Source organism: Arachis hypogaea, chromosome 20 (assembly GCF_003086295.3).
Source record: "Arachis hypogaea cultivar Tifrunner chromosome 20, arahy.Tifrunner.gnm2.J5K5, whole genome shotgun sequence".
In the NCBI taxonomy this organism is placed as follows: Eukaryota; Viridiplantae; Streptophyta; class Magnoliopsida; order Fabales; family Fabaceae; genus Arachis; species Arachis hypogaea.
Window position 1 is genome coordinate 5,415,040 of NC_092055.1, and position 16,068 is coordinate 5,431,107.

The 16,068-nt window shown below is 33.6% G+C and overlaps 4 protein-coding genes across 4 annotated transcripts; 2 read left to right on the plus strand and 2 right to left on the minus strand.

Moving 5' to 3' along the window:
- Positions 1 to 62: 62 nt before the first annotated feature.
- Positions 63 to 3,536, minus strand: LOC140172888 (replication protein A 70 kDa DNA-binding subunit C-like). Its single transcript, XM_025826494.3, has 5 exons — positions 3,178 to 3,536; positions 835 to 1,829; positions 474 to 744; positions 275 to 374; positions 63 to 187 (listed from the first exon to the last, which is right to left on the minus strand). The coding sequence occupies exons 2-5, from the start codon at positions 982 to 984 to the stop codon at positions 88 to 90; spliced, it is 621 nt and encodes a 206-aa protein (XP_025682279.1). The 5' UTR covers positions 985 to 1,829; positions 3,178 to 3,536; the 3' UTR covers positions 63 to 87.
- A 3,258-nt stretch (positions 3,537 to 6,794) lies between these two features.
- Positions 6,795 to 8,420, plus strand: LOC112784084 (vacuolar protein sorting-associated protein 28 homolog 1). Its single transcript, XM_025827197.3, has 2 exons — positions 6,795 to 6,925; positions 7,421 to 8,420. The coding sequence occupies exon 2, from the start codon at positions 7,577 to 7,579 to the stop codon at positions 8,204 to 8,206; it is 630 nt and encodes a 209-aa protein (XP_025682982.1). The 5' UTR covers positions 6,795 to 6,925; positions 7,421 to 7,576; the 3' UTR covers positions 8,207 to 8,420.
- Positions 8,421 to 9,394: 974 nt separating this feature from the next.
- On the minus strand, positions 9,395 to 10,461 carry LOC112784517 (syntaxin-125-like). The gene has a single exon (XM_025827755.3). The coding sequence runs from the start codon at positions 10,459 to 10,461 to the stop codon at positions 9,541 to 9,543; it is 921 nt and encodes a 306-aa protein (XP_025683540.1). The 3' UTR covers positions 9,395 to 9,540.
- A 2,951-nt stretch (positions 10,462 to 13,412) lies between these two features.
- Positions 13,413 to 15,911, plus strand: LOC112783228 (E3 ubiquitin-protein ligase CSU1). The gene is made up of 2 exons (XM_025826056.3): positions 13,413 to 13,815; positions 15,005 to 15,911. Exons 1-2 carry the CDS (start codon positions 13,577 to 13,579, stop codon positions 15,678 to 15,680), a joined length of 915 nt encoding a protein of 304 aa, XP_025681841.1. The 5' UTR covers positions 13,413 to 13,576; the 3' UTR covers positions 15,681 to 15,911.
- Positions 15,912 to 16,068: the final 157 nt, after the last annotated feature.

The following is a 16,068-nucleotide window of genomic DNA, read 5'->3' on the forward strand; positions in this document are numbered from 1 at the left end:
CCATTATGTTTATGCAACTAATAGCCACCATATATAGATCATCTAATGGATTTAAATCATACCATTCCACCTGCTGGGTTTAAAAAACTATGCTATATCTATTAGTGGCTCCACCCTCCCTTCTTCTAGATATGGAAGTATTTGGTCGACCATATGTCCAAACAACACACAGCCAATACTATTGTTTCTGCACAGCATTCAAATAGACAAATGGTCGTTAGTTGTGTAAAAATAAGTATTTGATAAAAGCAAAACTGGTCATTTATTATCTTACTCAAGATCCTCAAGTATCACAGCCAATCTTTTTGTCTCTCTTCCTTTGCTAGTTATCAGTTGTCTTGGATCCTCTTTACCAATCACTTCCCCTATAACATCTACACGGCATTTGAAGTTAAGATGAAAACTAACAAAATGAGAAAACTCGGTGGCATTTCACATCTTGTCTTAAAAGAACTCATAAGTTATAGTATTACCTATTAGCACTGAATCTTCCAGCTTTTCGGCAGCCAGCAACTCCGGAATGGGTTTAAAGCAAAATGCTTTCAGAGGATAGCTTGGTTTAACAACAGGCTGAACCGTTGTCCTATGTGAGAAATTTATGGACCATTTATTGTTGGTTGTCCTGGTTTTCTCCTTTTTGTCCACCACAATAAAATGGGTCATGATGTACATCTTGAACTCCAGAATCTTGCCTCTCCATTTCTTGACCAAAGGTTTAGTTATTGAGGCTTGGATCCTTCCACCCTATAAACCATTCAGCCATATTGTCAACCTTTTATTGCTAAAAAACCAATAACTTTTAAAATAAAAAAAAAGAAAGTTCAACAAACTTACCTGAATATCTTGGAGAACCATCTCTATTCCATTGATATCATTTATATTAAATATATTTGGAACTTCCCAGAGGTGGACAATATAAACTTGAAAGTTCCAATCAAGTTTTCGTGCATTGACATCCATCAACTTGTCAAACACTTTTGTCATCTTTGAATTAACCAAATGTTCTAACACAACTAATATATATGAGGTTATGTATAAGCTTTTAAAACGTGTGTTTGAAAGAAATAGTTTATAAACTAATTGTAGCAACCTTATATAGGTTCTGTAAATTTTGAAACTCAGTAAAAGATTTTGCCGCGTTTGACCATGATGATCACTTTATTAATGAATCTCTGCATGGTGAAATCAAAGCCACGTGTCAATTAACAGGAACATCCACTTGTCGAGCACATGTACCACCACTTGTCAAGCAATGAACTACTTACTACATTCTTATTAATTATATATTAATAGAATAGATACGGTATAGAAAAGAGAAAATTTAAGAGGTATTTCCTCTCCCATACATATGCCATAATAATTAAAACTTAGAGAGAAATTGAAGAGAACATTCTCAGAGAGAGGCTAAGCGATTGATATCAATAGAGTAAGCATCAGATGAACATTGAGCGCTGTAAGCCCTTCTACCAATGACTGTGTTGGCAGCATCCGTTGGATGAAATGCATCCCCAAACACGTACTCTCTTCTGTTCCTGCATGCTGGTTGCAGGGGGCAGACATGTAACTCTGAAAATCATAGGAAGCAGAGTTGCTTATAATATCTTGAAACACACCATAAGTGTTGATGTAGGTGAATCTTGCATCGGGTAGTTGGTTGTTGAGTTGATCAACAAGGATTTCAATCCATTGTTGAACATTTGGTTTGCTGAATTGATCCTTTCTACACATGTTGTACCATCTCGACTATTTTGGGCCAATTCATTAGGGCTACAACCTATCTGACCTACTCCAAATAGGACAATCTTTCTTGTTCCATAGTTATACAGAATCTTCAAAAAAAAAAAACAATCTTTTATTAGTTACATGTAAACTAAAAAATATGTTAGGTAGTTACATCATAATTATTTTAAATTGCTTGCCCAAAAATAGAAAAATCTTCTAACATTTTGATGGTAAATAAGATATGAGTTCATATGGTGTTACAATTTTTGAAGAAATGAAATGAAATTAAATAGTACCAATTGCCTTCCAGTTTCTTCTCTAACTCCGCCAGCAGCTGCTGATAGGAGTGTTATTGGTTCGGTTTGGTTCGGTTTTGGACCAAAAACCAACCGAACCGATATGTTCGGTTCTTACAGATACACAACCGTTTGATTTGCTATTTTTACAACAACCGAATCGAATTAACAGCGGTTTAGTTTAGTTGATTTTTTCGGTTTTTAATTCCTAATGAGAAGAATATGTATCACAATAATTAAAGGTTTAAAATAGTCAATAAACTGAAATAATAAGAGTAAAAACATTAAAATGGTTAGGGGTTGGAGATTTTTGTTGTTAGGTTAAAGATTAAAATGGTTAAAACATTGAAATGTATGTATATCTTTGGTTCGGTTTCTATCAAGCCAACCAAAAACCGAACCAAACCGATCGATTTTGTAAAAAAAAAAAACAAAAAAAACCCAATTTTTTCAGTTTTTAAATTGGTTGTTGTAATTTTGGATTCGGTTTTACGATAATTTTCGGTCCGGTTCGATAACTTACACCCCTAGCTGCTGATGCATAGTTGACTCCTTGTTTGGTAATAAGTTACAGACGTATATTCATAGGTATCATCAATAATTAAGGTGACAAAACTGACAAGGGCATGTGTTAGTATAATTTTTATGCTGGTGCATGCACTTCAAATTCTTCTACCGAAAGGACTTCTATCTTATACTGCATATTAAATGGCACCTAACAAGCCCATGTGATTGGAATTCAATTTAAGTAACGGGTAGGCAAAGACCTTCTACTATGGTGTCAATATATATATATATATATGCATAAATAAAAAATGAACGCATGCATGCATGAAATAAAACAATAACTCAAATTTAATGATTGAAAAACTGGCCCTAACTAGATAGAAAGTCGATAAATTTATTTAAAGGTAATTAATTAGCCATGTAATAAATTAAATTATTAAAAGATGTCAAATCTTAGACAGTTCACTATAGATAGATGATATTATTATTGTGATTAGTTAATAAAGATGATTATGACAACGATAGATGACGTTAACAAGCAAGCTCATGCATGTGAAAACCAGTTAAGGCAGCTAATAAAAAGTGTGTGATTTTAATTAAGTATATGATATTCATGCAATTTAGATGACTTAGAAGTTAGAAGCAAACTCACTAATGACATCAACAGTGGTTTTGCCATTGGAGAACCTTCCAGTTGGGCCACCAAAGTCAATCCCATAAGGCTGGTAATTGGCTTTAGATTGTTGTTGTTGCCATTGTCCACCAATGAGTCCCCAAATATGAAGTAGCATGGTACATTGGTACCTGTGATGCACCTTCAACTACTTCTACTACCACCACCAGTAATGTTCGTTGCCACTATCATCTTCACAATGCACTTCATCATGAGCACCGCCCATTGAATTGAATGAAGCAACGGATAATGAAGCTAAGTCACCCATGGCAAAGTGGAAGCTTTGTTGTTTAGTTTAGATGCTATGAAATATTTGTGAGATGAGAACAACTATATATAGGAGTAGAAGAGTACCGAGTAGGCTTTATTTTATTTTATTTTTTTACAACTTTTACAGTTGAGAGTGTTAGTTAGGAACATTAAATTCGCGCGGACATAACGTGATGAAGAAATTGGAAGACAGGGGCAATCTTAGCGGTGTACCACTACCTTTTAATCAGGGCGGACGTAAGGGGCGAGTGACGGCTTCGGCCCCTACTTTTTTTAATAGTAATAAGTTATTATGTATAATTTAATTTTTTAAAAAAAATATTTAGTATTTAGTCTAATATAAATAAAAGTTTAGACTAATTTAAATATTAATAATTTTTAATATTTAAAAAATAAGTAACAATATTAAAAAAATCTGAAAAAGATATTATTACTAATATTTTTAATTAAATAAAAATTTTTAAATCTCATAAAAGGAATTAGTGAATTCTTTTTCTTCTTGTGGCCATTTTTTTTATTCGTTTGGTATTAATTTTTTCTGTTTTCAGTTGCTACAATTAAGAGATCTTTTTTCAACTATAAATATTGTGAAAAATAACTTAGAAACAAAATAAAAGATGAATTTTTTGCTAATTGTCTTTTAATTATATTGGAAAGAAAATTGTTGAAAATTTTGACACAAATTCTATTATTGGTGAATTTTATGATACGAAAAATCGACCACTTCGTTAGTAAAAAATATACACATATTTTTTTTACTTTAAAATATATTCTCTATCCGTATATTTTTATAATACATCTTATATTATATAATTTTTTTACATAATTTTTAATATTATATGTGTTATTGGCCCTCCATAATATCATTTTTGGATCCGTCCCTGCTTTTAATATTATATTATTCTTATCGAACTTTGCCATTATGGCAATTTTCGCGTTATTAGTAGTACTATTAGTACCTTAAACATTCATTATATATTATGTAAATGGAAAATTTTCACATATACCATTTGCTTTAATTGTACGACACAGTACCCAGTGAAATTTTCGTCTTGTTTTGTGACATGAAATTTCGGAAAGATCCCAGAAAAAGTAAGTAAAATAACCAAAAGTATAGTGAAAAAGCATCGGCTATTTGGCTGAATGTTGTTACGTGGGTTAATCGGCTACAGCTGTGAATGGCTTGGAGCTTATGGGCTTATTGGTTCGGGCAATTTCAAAATATGGAGAATAACAAAGTTGGACCAAAATTCGGATTTGGATTATGTTCAAAGTTTTTTTATATTGTTTAATGAGGACGAAGAGCTGAATAAGGGTTTGTGATTAAGGGAAAAAAGCATATGTTTCCAAAAGTAATAGGGGAAAAAAGATAAAAGGTCAAAATTTTGGTATGGTCATAAGGTGGCCAATAGGAAACAAAGATGGAGAATTTAGGCCATCGGAGATAAAGACGTGGCAAAGGAGGAAGGGAGGGGGAAGGCAAGGCAAATGATTAGGTGATTTCAAATCGTTTGTAATATCAAATGGTGTTAATAATAAAATATATATTTTTTAAATTTTTAATAATTATTAAATAATTTTTATTTAATTAGTAAAGTATTGTTTTTATTTCTAACGTTTGGGGTAAGTTCTAAAGTTGTTTTTAACATTTAAATCGTCCTAATGTTTCAAAATTGATTCAATTTTATCTTGCCGTTAAAGATCGGTTAACAGAATTGACGGCAGAATAAAATTGAGACGATTTTAAAACGTTAGAGACTTAAATAAGACAAAAATATTAAGAACAAAAATATACATAAAAATAAATTTTAATTATTTTTTTAATAATATCAATTTTTATTATATATAATTATTCAATTATTTTTTAATTACATCTAAATAAATTAGACTTACTAATCCAGGTATTTTGTGATTACTAAAATTGGAGCCGGAAGGCAAGGCTAGTGGGAGAGGTATTAAATAGGAGAAGGAGAGTTGAGGTACCGAAAAAATTATTGGGTCTTCCCACAGCTGTAATAAATTAGTGAGTTAAGTAATGTCTTTGCTTTGTATAGTTGTTTAAAAAAACATATGAAAATTTGGATACGATAAATGTTGGGAAAAAAATAAAAAAATGCCCCTTAACAAATGTGAATGTCATAAAATTGTGCGTGATGGTCCATTTGTTATTGGCCCAGCACGCTTATGCTCTTAAGCAGCTTTCACCACTGACCAAAAAAAAAAAAGCAGCTTTCACGTTATGTCTCACCTTTTTCATTTTACCGTAATTTATTTCGTAATCCTAGTCCAATTGCTATAGTCCGTTAATTTCGCACCTACCAATCCTGCAATCCAGTCAAAAAAACAATAGCTCAAATGATATAATCTCTCATTTTCAATTAAAAAGTTGCGAATTCAAATTTTCATATCTTCACTAAAAAAAATCCTGCAATCCACAACGAAGCTGCTTACAGAAAGCGACTAAGCCGCTATGGTAGGGTACGTATACTAAAGGCATGGTTCTACAATTTCTAAAATTCATTCTTCGATTAAGGGGATATTCTATTATTCACTCACCATACTCTTTACAATGCTAATGGTACGCTGTGCAACATCTGAGCCTTCAACATATTTTAATTTTATACAATATTTCAACAGTTCTAAATCGATGGATATCAGTATACCAGTCAATTATATTGGTATATGTAAAAACCTTCTTATGTAATATTATGTATATGTATATATTTTGTAATGCATAGTCGCCTTAATTAGCGCTAAAAGGTGTGGTTATTCGATTTGACGGTTTAACCAATTAAGCACAAATTAAAAGAAATGTTCACCGGCGGTTTCACGTTGGCGGTGAGTCGGTGACTTTATTCGCGGATGGCGGCGACGCAGCAGGGATAGCGAGTGAGGGATGAAGAGGAAGAATTGTGCCGTAAATTTTTTAATTTTACTGAATGTGAATTTGAAGGGTGAAGTTTTTTTTTCGTTAAAATATTGAAAGGTGAGGTTAGGATAATTAGTGGATGAATTTTTGGAGTGTTTTTTTGTTCTTTGGGCTTTTTATTACTAAGTCCATTTTAGTTTTTTTTTGTGACTCTTATATGGAAAAAAAACTATTTGAGTTGGTTAGCTAGCGGAGTTGATTTTAAAAACAAAGAAAAGGGAAAAAAGAATGGAGCGGGTCGTCACAGGTAACGTAACAGTAAACGTTAAAAATAGAAAGAGAAATGAGAAAAAGAGAAAAAAGAGAGAGAGGCTTTTTCAACTGCTACACGTCGATGCCGTAAGCAGCAATAATATTATGTGACACCCCACACGCAACCCCACTACACCCTACCCTACCTGATTAATTGCCCATCCCATCTCTCAACTCCTCTATCTGCTTTCTTCTTCTTCTTCTTCTTGAGCTACCATCACTCTCTTCTATTCAAAAACGCGCTTTCTCTTATTCCTTATTTCTTCTTCTACCCTTGTAAGCCTCTCCCTCCTCCTCCTCTCTCTTTCTCTCCTCAAATTTATAGGGTTCTGTAATGTAAATATTTTCCCAATTTTGTAAAAACTTCTTATTTTTGATATGGGGTTTTCTTCTTCCCGTTTTTATTTGCCTTCTTTTCACATCAACGATCATGTCGTTACTCCTCACAAGATTCTTTCAACAAAATCTCTCCAATCCACAATTCAAAGTCTTATTTTTCTTGCTAACCCTTTCGCTTCTTATTCCACGTCTAGAACAAAATTGACGAAGCCTAGAATGGCCCATCCTGTTTTCTCGACTTTTTCTTGTTGCTTTTGCTTTATTTTAAGACAAAGTTGGCATTTTTAGACAGTTTTCCCATATTGCTCTTTTTTTTTCCCTCTTCTTCTTCTTGTTCTTCTTTTGATGAAAGATCCATTTCCCTTGTGCTTTTGAGTTTTGATCTTTTACAACTTACCTAACTCTTTTATTTTGCTGCTTTTACTTGTTCAGTTAAAGAAGGACCCTTCTCTTTGCGCGTGTCCCGTCCTCTTCTCCAATCCTCCACCCTCACAAGAGTGTAAAAAGCACACACCAACCTTTGTATTCACCATATATAAATATAAGTATATAGATAGATATAGATATATAGAGAGAGACCCTTCAGTTATGGAGGTTAAGCTATGGAATGACAAGTGCGAGAGGGAAATGTATGATAACTTTGCTGAGCTTTATGCCATTGTTAAGGCCACTGAGAGGCTTGAAAAGGCCTATGTTAGAGACGTAATCACACCAGAGGATTATGAATTGGATTGCCAGAAACTCATAGCACATTTCAAAACCTTAGCTTCCACTCTTAGAGGCATTGTTCCAAGCATTGACCACTTTGAACAAACTTACAACATGGATTGCCCTGCAGCAATTAACCGCCTTGTGGTATCTGGCGTGCCGGCTACGGTGGAGCACCGGGCGGCGGCTGCTGCTACTGCATCAACCTCTGCTGCCATTGTGGCTGAGTGTGTGCAGAATTTCATTACAGCTATGGATTCATTGAAGCTCAATATGGTGGCTGTGGATCAGGTTCACCCTTTGCTCTCTGACCTTTATGGTTCACTCAATAAGCTTAGCATACTGCCGCATGATTTTGAGGGGAAGACAAAGATGAAGGAGTGGATTGGAAGGTTGTCAAAGATGGGTGCTGCTGATGAGTTGATAGAACAGCAGGCTAGGCAGCTTCACTTTGATCTTGAGTCTTCTTACAATTCCTTTATGGCTGCACTGCCTAATGCTGCTTCATGATTCACTCAATTCAGTTTGGGGGGTTATGCTTTTGTGTTTTTAGATTAGATTTGTTTGTTTTCTGGTGGTGATTTTTTTTTTCAAGTTTACTATTATTCTTGTTGTTGATTGGAGAGAAAAGGAAAGAAAAAAAATTGGATATTTGGTTGACAACTTTGTATATTTTTTAGGCTGTATTTCATTACTTTTACAGATTGCTTATTGTTATGGTTCATTGAAGCTTTTTAATTTTTCAGTATGGAAGAGGTTCCCTTTTCCTTGGAGTAAATACTTACAAAATAGTCTTTTAATTTTTATAAGCCAAATTGTTCTCTAAAATTTTTATTGAACATATAGGTGTGCTAAACTATATCACTTTAGTCTCCGGAACATTTTTGTCTTATGGGAAATTTAACAGTCTAAATTAACAGAGGTTAAATAAAATAAAGATATAAAATGAATTAGAGATTAACTTGATTCAATAAATATTGAATAGATAATTTTATCCTAAACCTTAAAATTTGGGGAAGTAATTTAAAATTTTAAAGTTTAAACTACTACTCTTTGCTACATGTGTATTTCTTCGGTTTAAATTCCCTTGTACTTCTTGACCAATCTTACTTTATACTAGATTACTAGTGCTTATAATTATTCTCATTTTCTTTTCTTGGCATTATTATACTATTACTAGTACTAGGGTGAAATCTTACTCTGAACTAATTTCTAATAGGAAACATATATTGAAAGTTGAAGCTAATAATTTCATAATGTGGATGACTTGTGCAAATCACAAGATCCTCTAAGGTATGGGTTATGCAATGATGAGCCTTTATGTTTGGGAGAAAAACAATAAGACTATGTAAATAAAGTGGAGTGGATCTTGCTCTTCATAATTATAGTGATAGGAGTACTGTCCTACAAGCCAGGCTAATGAGTAATAACTGAATTGCTACAAAAGTTACTGTTTTTCCTTTTTTTCTATTACTAGCTCAGACTAATCCTTGGTTCTCTGCCGGAGAAATGATAAATTTGTTGTTCTATGGAGAGAAAAAAAACATATAATTGGGCTGCCAAGAAAATCCATCCAATTAAATCAATATTGCTGGCCCTCCAAAGACCAAGTCTTTTTGTGAAACATGAGACATGTTGGTAGTGGCACAGAACATTAAAAGGGCTGGTGCACATGTTTGAGATTTGATATGCCCTTGGAAGAAAATCCAGAGCGTGCCCTATAGGGATTTTCCAAGTTGATTTCTAAGTGCAATCTTTCCATGAAGAACATGAGAATACTTGTGCATGAGATGCATGCATGCATGTGTTCTTAATGGCCATGATGATGATGATGATCTGGTCCTTCACCTTCTTCTGAAATGTGGTAAAAGATTTAACAAGAGAGGAGCCAAGAGTAAAAGGATGAGGAGAATAGCAAGAATGATGGCATAGCAATACCACTTCCTAGAGTTGGTTTGATAATCTCTAGCTTCTTGAAGCTGAGAAACACCGCGAGTAACGAATGAGCTTGCATGGGCTACATGACTCTCTATGTTATTAAGCTGTTCCCCCTGAGACTCTACCAAAGCTGCCATGTCCAAGAACACCTGATGCAACTCTATCAAATTCTTCTCAATTTCCTTTACAGCATCATGCCTTTCTTGAATTTCTGATATGGTGTCCATTATCTGACCCCTACCTTGTTCTCGAATCGCTTTCTGTACCAAATTTTCACTCTCTCCACTTGATATCAAATTCTCTATGGTCTCTTCATCTGCCTTCTCCCCTGTGATTGTGAAGTACCTGCGCTCAATGGTTTCCTTGTACTCATGTTGCATCCTTGCTCTCAAGCCTTGAAAATCGTCCATCATGTCCTTTAGCTTCTTCCCTAATCCACTAACCACTGAAGTCCTGGTTCTGTCTGCAGAAGAACCAGGACCACAGCCAGGAACGTTTTGATTCGCTGCGTTGGAACGCTGTAGAGATTCAAGCTTGGTTTTGATGATCTTAACATGCTTGAGGACCTGCACAACATCTTTGTCCATCCGAGCTCGAAGATCCTTAACGGTTTTGGCATCATGAATGGTTTTGCTTTCTTCATTGGCTTCTTGCAATTTTCTGCAGAGGCTCTCAACCACTTTCATCTCATCTTTTACACCCTCCACTTCTTCAAAGAATTTCTCCAGATTTAGGCTTTCCCTTCCAGCCTCCACATCATCAAGCTGCCTTTCCTCCTTCAGGTCACTGCTATATTTTCTGAAGGAACCTGAAAACAGGTCATTCATTTTTGCAACTTTGATTTGATCAACAATCACAAATAAACACTTTTCTTTTATTCCATTCTTCCCAATGAAGTAACAAAAGGCTCATAAGAGCATGGCTGTCTTGATTTATGTGCTCTGGATTTGATCAATTTTACTAATGTTGAGGGAATTAGCAACAGAAGGCTGCAAGGTGAATAGTTTTTTGAATTAGAGGTGCATGGTTAATGCAAAACAAGGACCAACCATATTACGTTGATTCTAATTTGGAAGTAGGATATACCAAACGTTACTCTTATATTAACATGTGGCATGCTGTTTTGGCATAGGATTCGATAACAAAACATATATTTTTTTAATTTTTAATAATTATTAAATAGTTTTTATTTAATTTTAACTATAATTTAATTTTTTATATATTATTTAATTATTAAATTTATTATTTATTTTATAAATTATTATTTTATTATTCATTCATTATATTTATTAACAATTAAAAACAAAACAACAACAAAATAGATCTTTCATTAATGGTGACGTTCATAAATATTCTGGCAATGCACATTAATCAATTTTTTTTGCCTTCGATTCGTTAGATTGTAAACGCCAGAAAAACTATATTTCTTGTAATTTAATCGATTCAAAATTCAATGGATTGAATAAGAAAATATTTTTATTAATCTCTTAAGTGAGTATGGGGAGATTATGCCATTTGAGCTATAACTCATTGGCAAGAAAATACCCTTATAATTTTGCTAAATTCAATCTATTGTATAACATAGGGGTGCACATGGGTCGGGTGAAGCCGGGTTTGATGTGACCCAGACCCGGCCCGAAATATATATCGGGTCTATTTATTAGACCCGAACTCGGCCCTAGACCCGATGAAACCAATACACTTTCGGGCCACAATTATACCGGGTAAAAACCGGGTGAAAACCGGGCCGTTAACATTACATTACGTTGATACTTTCTTGTAAGCTAGCATGTAAAAATATCCAAATTTTCAAGACTCCAACCATTATTTAACATGGTAAAATTCATTTAGAAAAATATAACAAAAACCAACCATTCTTCAAAATTAAAGCATAATCACAATCAATACTAAAGTATAACCACAATCAATACTAATATTGTCTAATAATACCAAATATTTAAATCAATACAAATAACACAATATTATGCATTAGTCTAAAGTCTTATGCATTCTAAACATAAAACATTAACTTATAGTTTTATAATGACTAATAACACAAAATATTAAGATTTACAATACTTAAATTCCACATAAGAATAGTCATGATCTATCACTAATAACACAAAATATTAATTGTGTATGATGACCGGGTCACCGGGCCAACTTCGGGTGACCCGAGCTATGGCCCGGACCCGACCCGAAATAATGACCGGGTCTATTTTTGAGACCCTTACCCGACTCTAAACCCGATGAAATCACACCAAATTAGCCCCAAAAGTGTTCGGGACCGGGCCGGGCCTTCGGGCCGGGCCGGGTCTGTGCACCCCTAGTATAACAATTACAATAAATTGAATTTTGAGAAAACACGATTTTACGTGCAATCGATTGAATTATCAAGAAAATAATTTTACTAGCGTTTACAGAATCAAGAAAAAAAAACTCGTTAATTCAGATTGTCAAAATATTTATGAAGATCACCATTTAATAAAAGATCTATTTTATTGTTATTTTTGTTTTTAATGGTTAATAAATATGATAGATGAATAATAAAATAATAATTTATAAAATAAAAAATAAATTTAATAATTAAATAATATATAAAAAATAAATTATAATTAAAATTAAATATTATTGTTGCTTCTCTAATTTTTGCAAGTAGAAAATTGTGTGTTTTATTCCTATATATATATATACTAATTGATTTCAATAATTGATTTTAGTGTACAAATAATATTTTTATTTTTTGATTAACTATATTCATATGAACAATGAAAGACTCAATAATAAAAAAATATTATGCACACATAAAAAATTAATCATAAAATTAGTTACTATATAGTTCCATATAAATATGTGTTATTTAAATTATTTTTAATATTATATTATATTTTAATATCTATGTGTTGTTTGTTTTAATACATATAAAATAAATTATTAAAATATAAATGAAAAAATAAATTGAAATATGTCATGCATGTATAATTGTATATTACACGATAGTTGGCAGAATCTAACAATCACCTACAACCTTTTTGCAAAATAGTTTATTTCTACCAGCATTTCAGCATCAATGATTATTAAGTGAAACTTATTAAATCACTCTTTCACCTTAGTTCATGACAATAATAAAGATGTTTCACGACCTACAAATTCAGTCCAACAGAATACACAAATTAAATTATAATTTAATTTTTATTTTATATTAGTTATCTTTATCTTTATCTCTATCTTATCTTTATCTTTATCTTTGAATCAATGATTATTAAGTGAAACTTATTAAATCACTCTTCCACCTTAGCTCATGACAATAATAAAGATGTCTCACGACTCACAAATTCAGTCAAACAGGATACACAAATTAAATTATAATTTAATCTTTATTTTATATTAGTTATCTTTATCTTTATCTTATCTTTATCTATTTTTATCTTTCATAGGCCAATACTCTATATATACTTAGTTTTACCTTCATAGTTTACAATTCAATCAATCAACAATCAATAAAATTTTTTCATCTTTTTCTTTCACAATTCTTTTATTTTTCTAATCTTTCACAATTTTATTACGTCTCTCAATTTATGTACATAATTCTTAAAAGTTAAGTTAATTAGAATGAATAAATAAATAATAAAAATAGTCAATTTTGGACTAACAATAAAAAAAAGGAAAAGTAGTGAAAATAATATTGACAAAAAGAGTGTAGTTTAGAAAGCCCATAAAATAGGCCTACGAAAACCTATTGGCCCAATAAAAGAGGCCCTTTGGGCCCATTGTAGAGAGACTCTTTTCTTTCTGCAAGCTACCGACCTGAGAAGTCAATAGATATCGAAGTCCAATTGAATCGAGCGAAGATTGAAATCCCAAATTGTAAAACCCCATAGCTAGAATCGACGCAGGTGAGCCTGAAATTTACGATTGTGATTAGCGGAAGAGGAAAAAGAGATGCCTCAGAGGCATTCGAAGAACAACAACGACCTCGCGTTCTTCACGTACGACGAGAAGCGGAAGCTAGGGTATGGGACCCAGAAGGAGAGGCTGGGCAAGGATTCCATCAAGCCCTTCGATGCTTGCTGCCTCTGCTTGAAGCCCTTTATTGACCCCATGAGCTGCCACAAAGGTCATGTCTTTTGTAAAGAGTGCATTCTCGAGTGCTTGTTGGCTCAGAAGAAAGACATTCAAAGGTCTCCATTTTCAACCACTTTCTTTTTTAATTTTCGTTTTTTTTTTTTCACTTCTTATTCTGACGGAAAATAAGTTTCTGATTTGTTGGATTCTTATTCAAGTGGTGGGGCTGGATCCTTCTTAAACCCATGCTTGTGATGCAATGCTGTTTTGTGTTTTGATTAAGGGTAATTGTCTTTGAAATTCTGTAGTTGGAATGGCAGATCATAGGATATTTTGCTGATAAGTTCATGCATGATAGAATTTAGAAGGCATGCTTATGACTGATTAGACAATTTGGTGTTTTGCAGCGATTTATTATTGTTTGTGTATATTTGTATAACTTTACTGCACTGTATGCAGTGTTTCAGGATGTGAAAGAAATTGGGAATAAAGGGTTATTTAGTGAACTGCATTGACCTGTTCATTTTGTTAGGAGTAAAGAGTTGGAATTGGATTAGTGAAAATTTTTTTTGTGGAGTTAAGTTAGGCTTTTAGATCTATTGCAACGGGTAGCTTATGTCAGCTTAGGAGGCTGGTCTCATTCATGAGTATCGGTCGTCTTTGTTTCTTATATGTTGATGGCATTTATGCAAGGTGCTGATTGAAGGTTTTGTTCTCTTGTGGCTTTCTGTCTGAGATTTGAGATGCATTGGTTGAAATTTTGAGAAATGCGAACAATACTACTTTTATGAGTTTGTAATTTGATTAGGCATGAGAAGGTTGGCCGATGATGACAATAGCCTCCAATCATTAAGTACAGTGTCTTGTATTATACCTTTGCATGTGCTTATTGAACTTTCAACATGCTTGATGCTTGTATGCTATTTGATGACTGAAGTTTAAGTTTTATTTGTGGTTTCACTTTGACCACTATCACCAGCTTTCGACATGCTTTGCTTTTTTTTTTCTCTCTGGTTTAAATTGAGCTTTCCTTTTGTCATCATGTTGATATAAATTTATAATGTTTAGATCATTTTCACAATTGCTTTCCTCTAGTCCTTTCAGGGCCTTAACTTGTATTGGATGTTGCACGAGTTATCATGTTAAACCATGTGTTCTTATGCTAGACAAATTCCATTGATTGCCTAAAACTTTCAATGATATCTTGCATTGGTTTATTCGTTTATGTTATGTTTTTTCCTGTGGTATGAATACCATCACATGTTGTTATGCAGTGATGTGCTCATGATATTTACAATAAAACAGAAAGCTTGCAGCCCATGCTGCTCAGCAGAAGCAAGAAAAAGAAGAAGAGGAGGAGAAATTGATGTTACAAAAGGCTAAAGAGCTCGATGCGTTTGATCAGCAAAATCATGGTGCTGTACCACAATACAGTGATAGAAATTACAGCCGTGATAAGAATGGTTTCCATGGAGCAAACAGTGTGAAGGTCACATCCTATGAGGAGGAAGCCCTGCGGACAATGAAGGCGTTTTGGCTGCCTTCTGCTACGCCAGAAGCTGCTGTTAAAGTAGATGCGCCTGATACCAGTACTATCTGTCCAGAAGGCAGGGAGAAACTGAGGTTAAAGACACTTTTCCCTGTCCACTTCACTGAAGATACTAGTGAGCAGAAAAAGCCCAAAGTTCTTGATAGGACCTACCTTTGTCCTAGCTGCAAAGTTACTCTCACCAACACAATGTCACTTGTGGCCCTTAGTTCATGTGGGCATGTATTTTGCAAGAAATGTGCTGATAGATTCATGGCCGTTGATAAGGTCTGTCTTATTTGCAACAAACCATGTAAAGAGAGAAATTTGGTCAACTTGGAGAAAGGGGGTACTGGATTTGCTGGTCATGGGGATCATCTTGAGGCCACAGACTTCAAGCATTTGGGAAGTGGTTCTGGTTTGGGCTTGGTTAGACCGGCAACGAAGACTTGAACCTGAATTGTGTATCTTGTAGGTTGTATGACACTCCAAATCAGAAGAAAAACTGCAATAACTTCTCTTGATGAAGTTATGTCCATGATACCCATCATTATATGTCCTTATCATGATGTCTCTATGTTGTGTATTTTGTTTCTGGTTTTCTGTTTTTGTTTTCCAAGTATTAAACCATGATAATTTGAAAAGTCAGCCATGATAATTTTAAAGAGCAGCTCGTTTCATTAATTTTTTGGTGCTTGGAAATGTCAAATGTAGTGGGCAAGGACCAACCATATTACGGTGATTCTAATTTGGAATAGGATATACCAAACGTTATTCTTATATTAACATGTGGCATGCTGTTTTGGCATAGGATTCGAACAAAACATATTTTTTTTATATT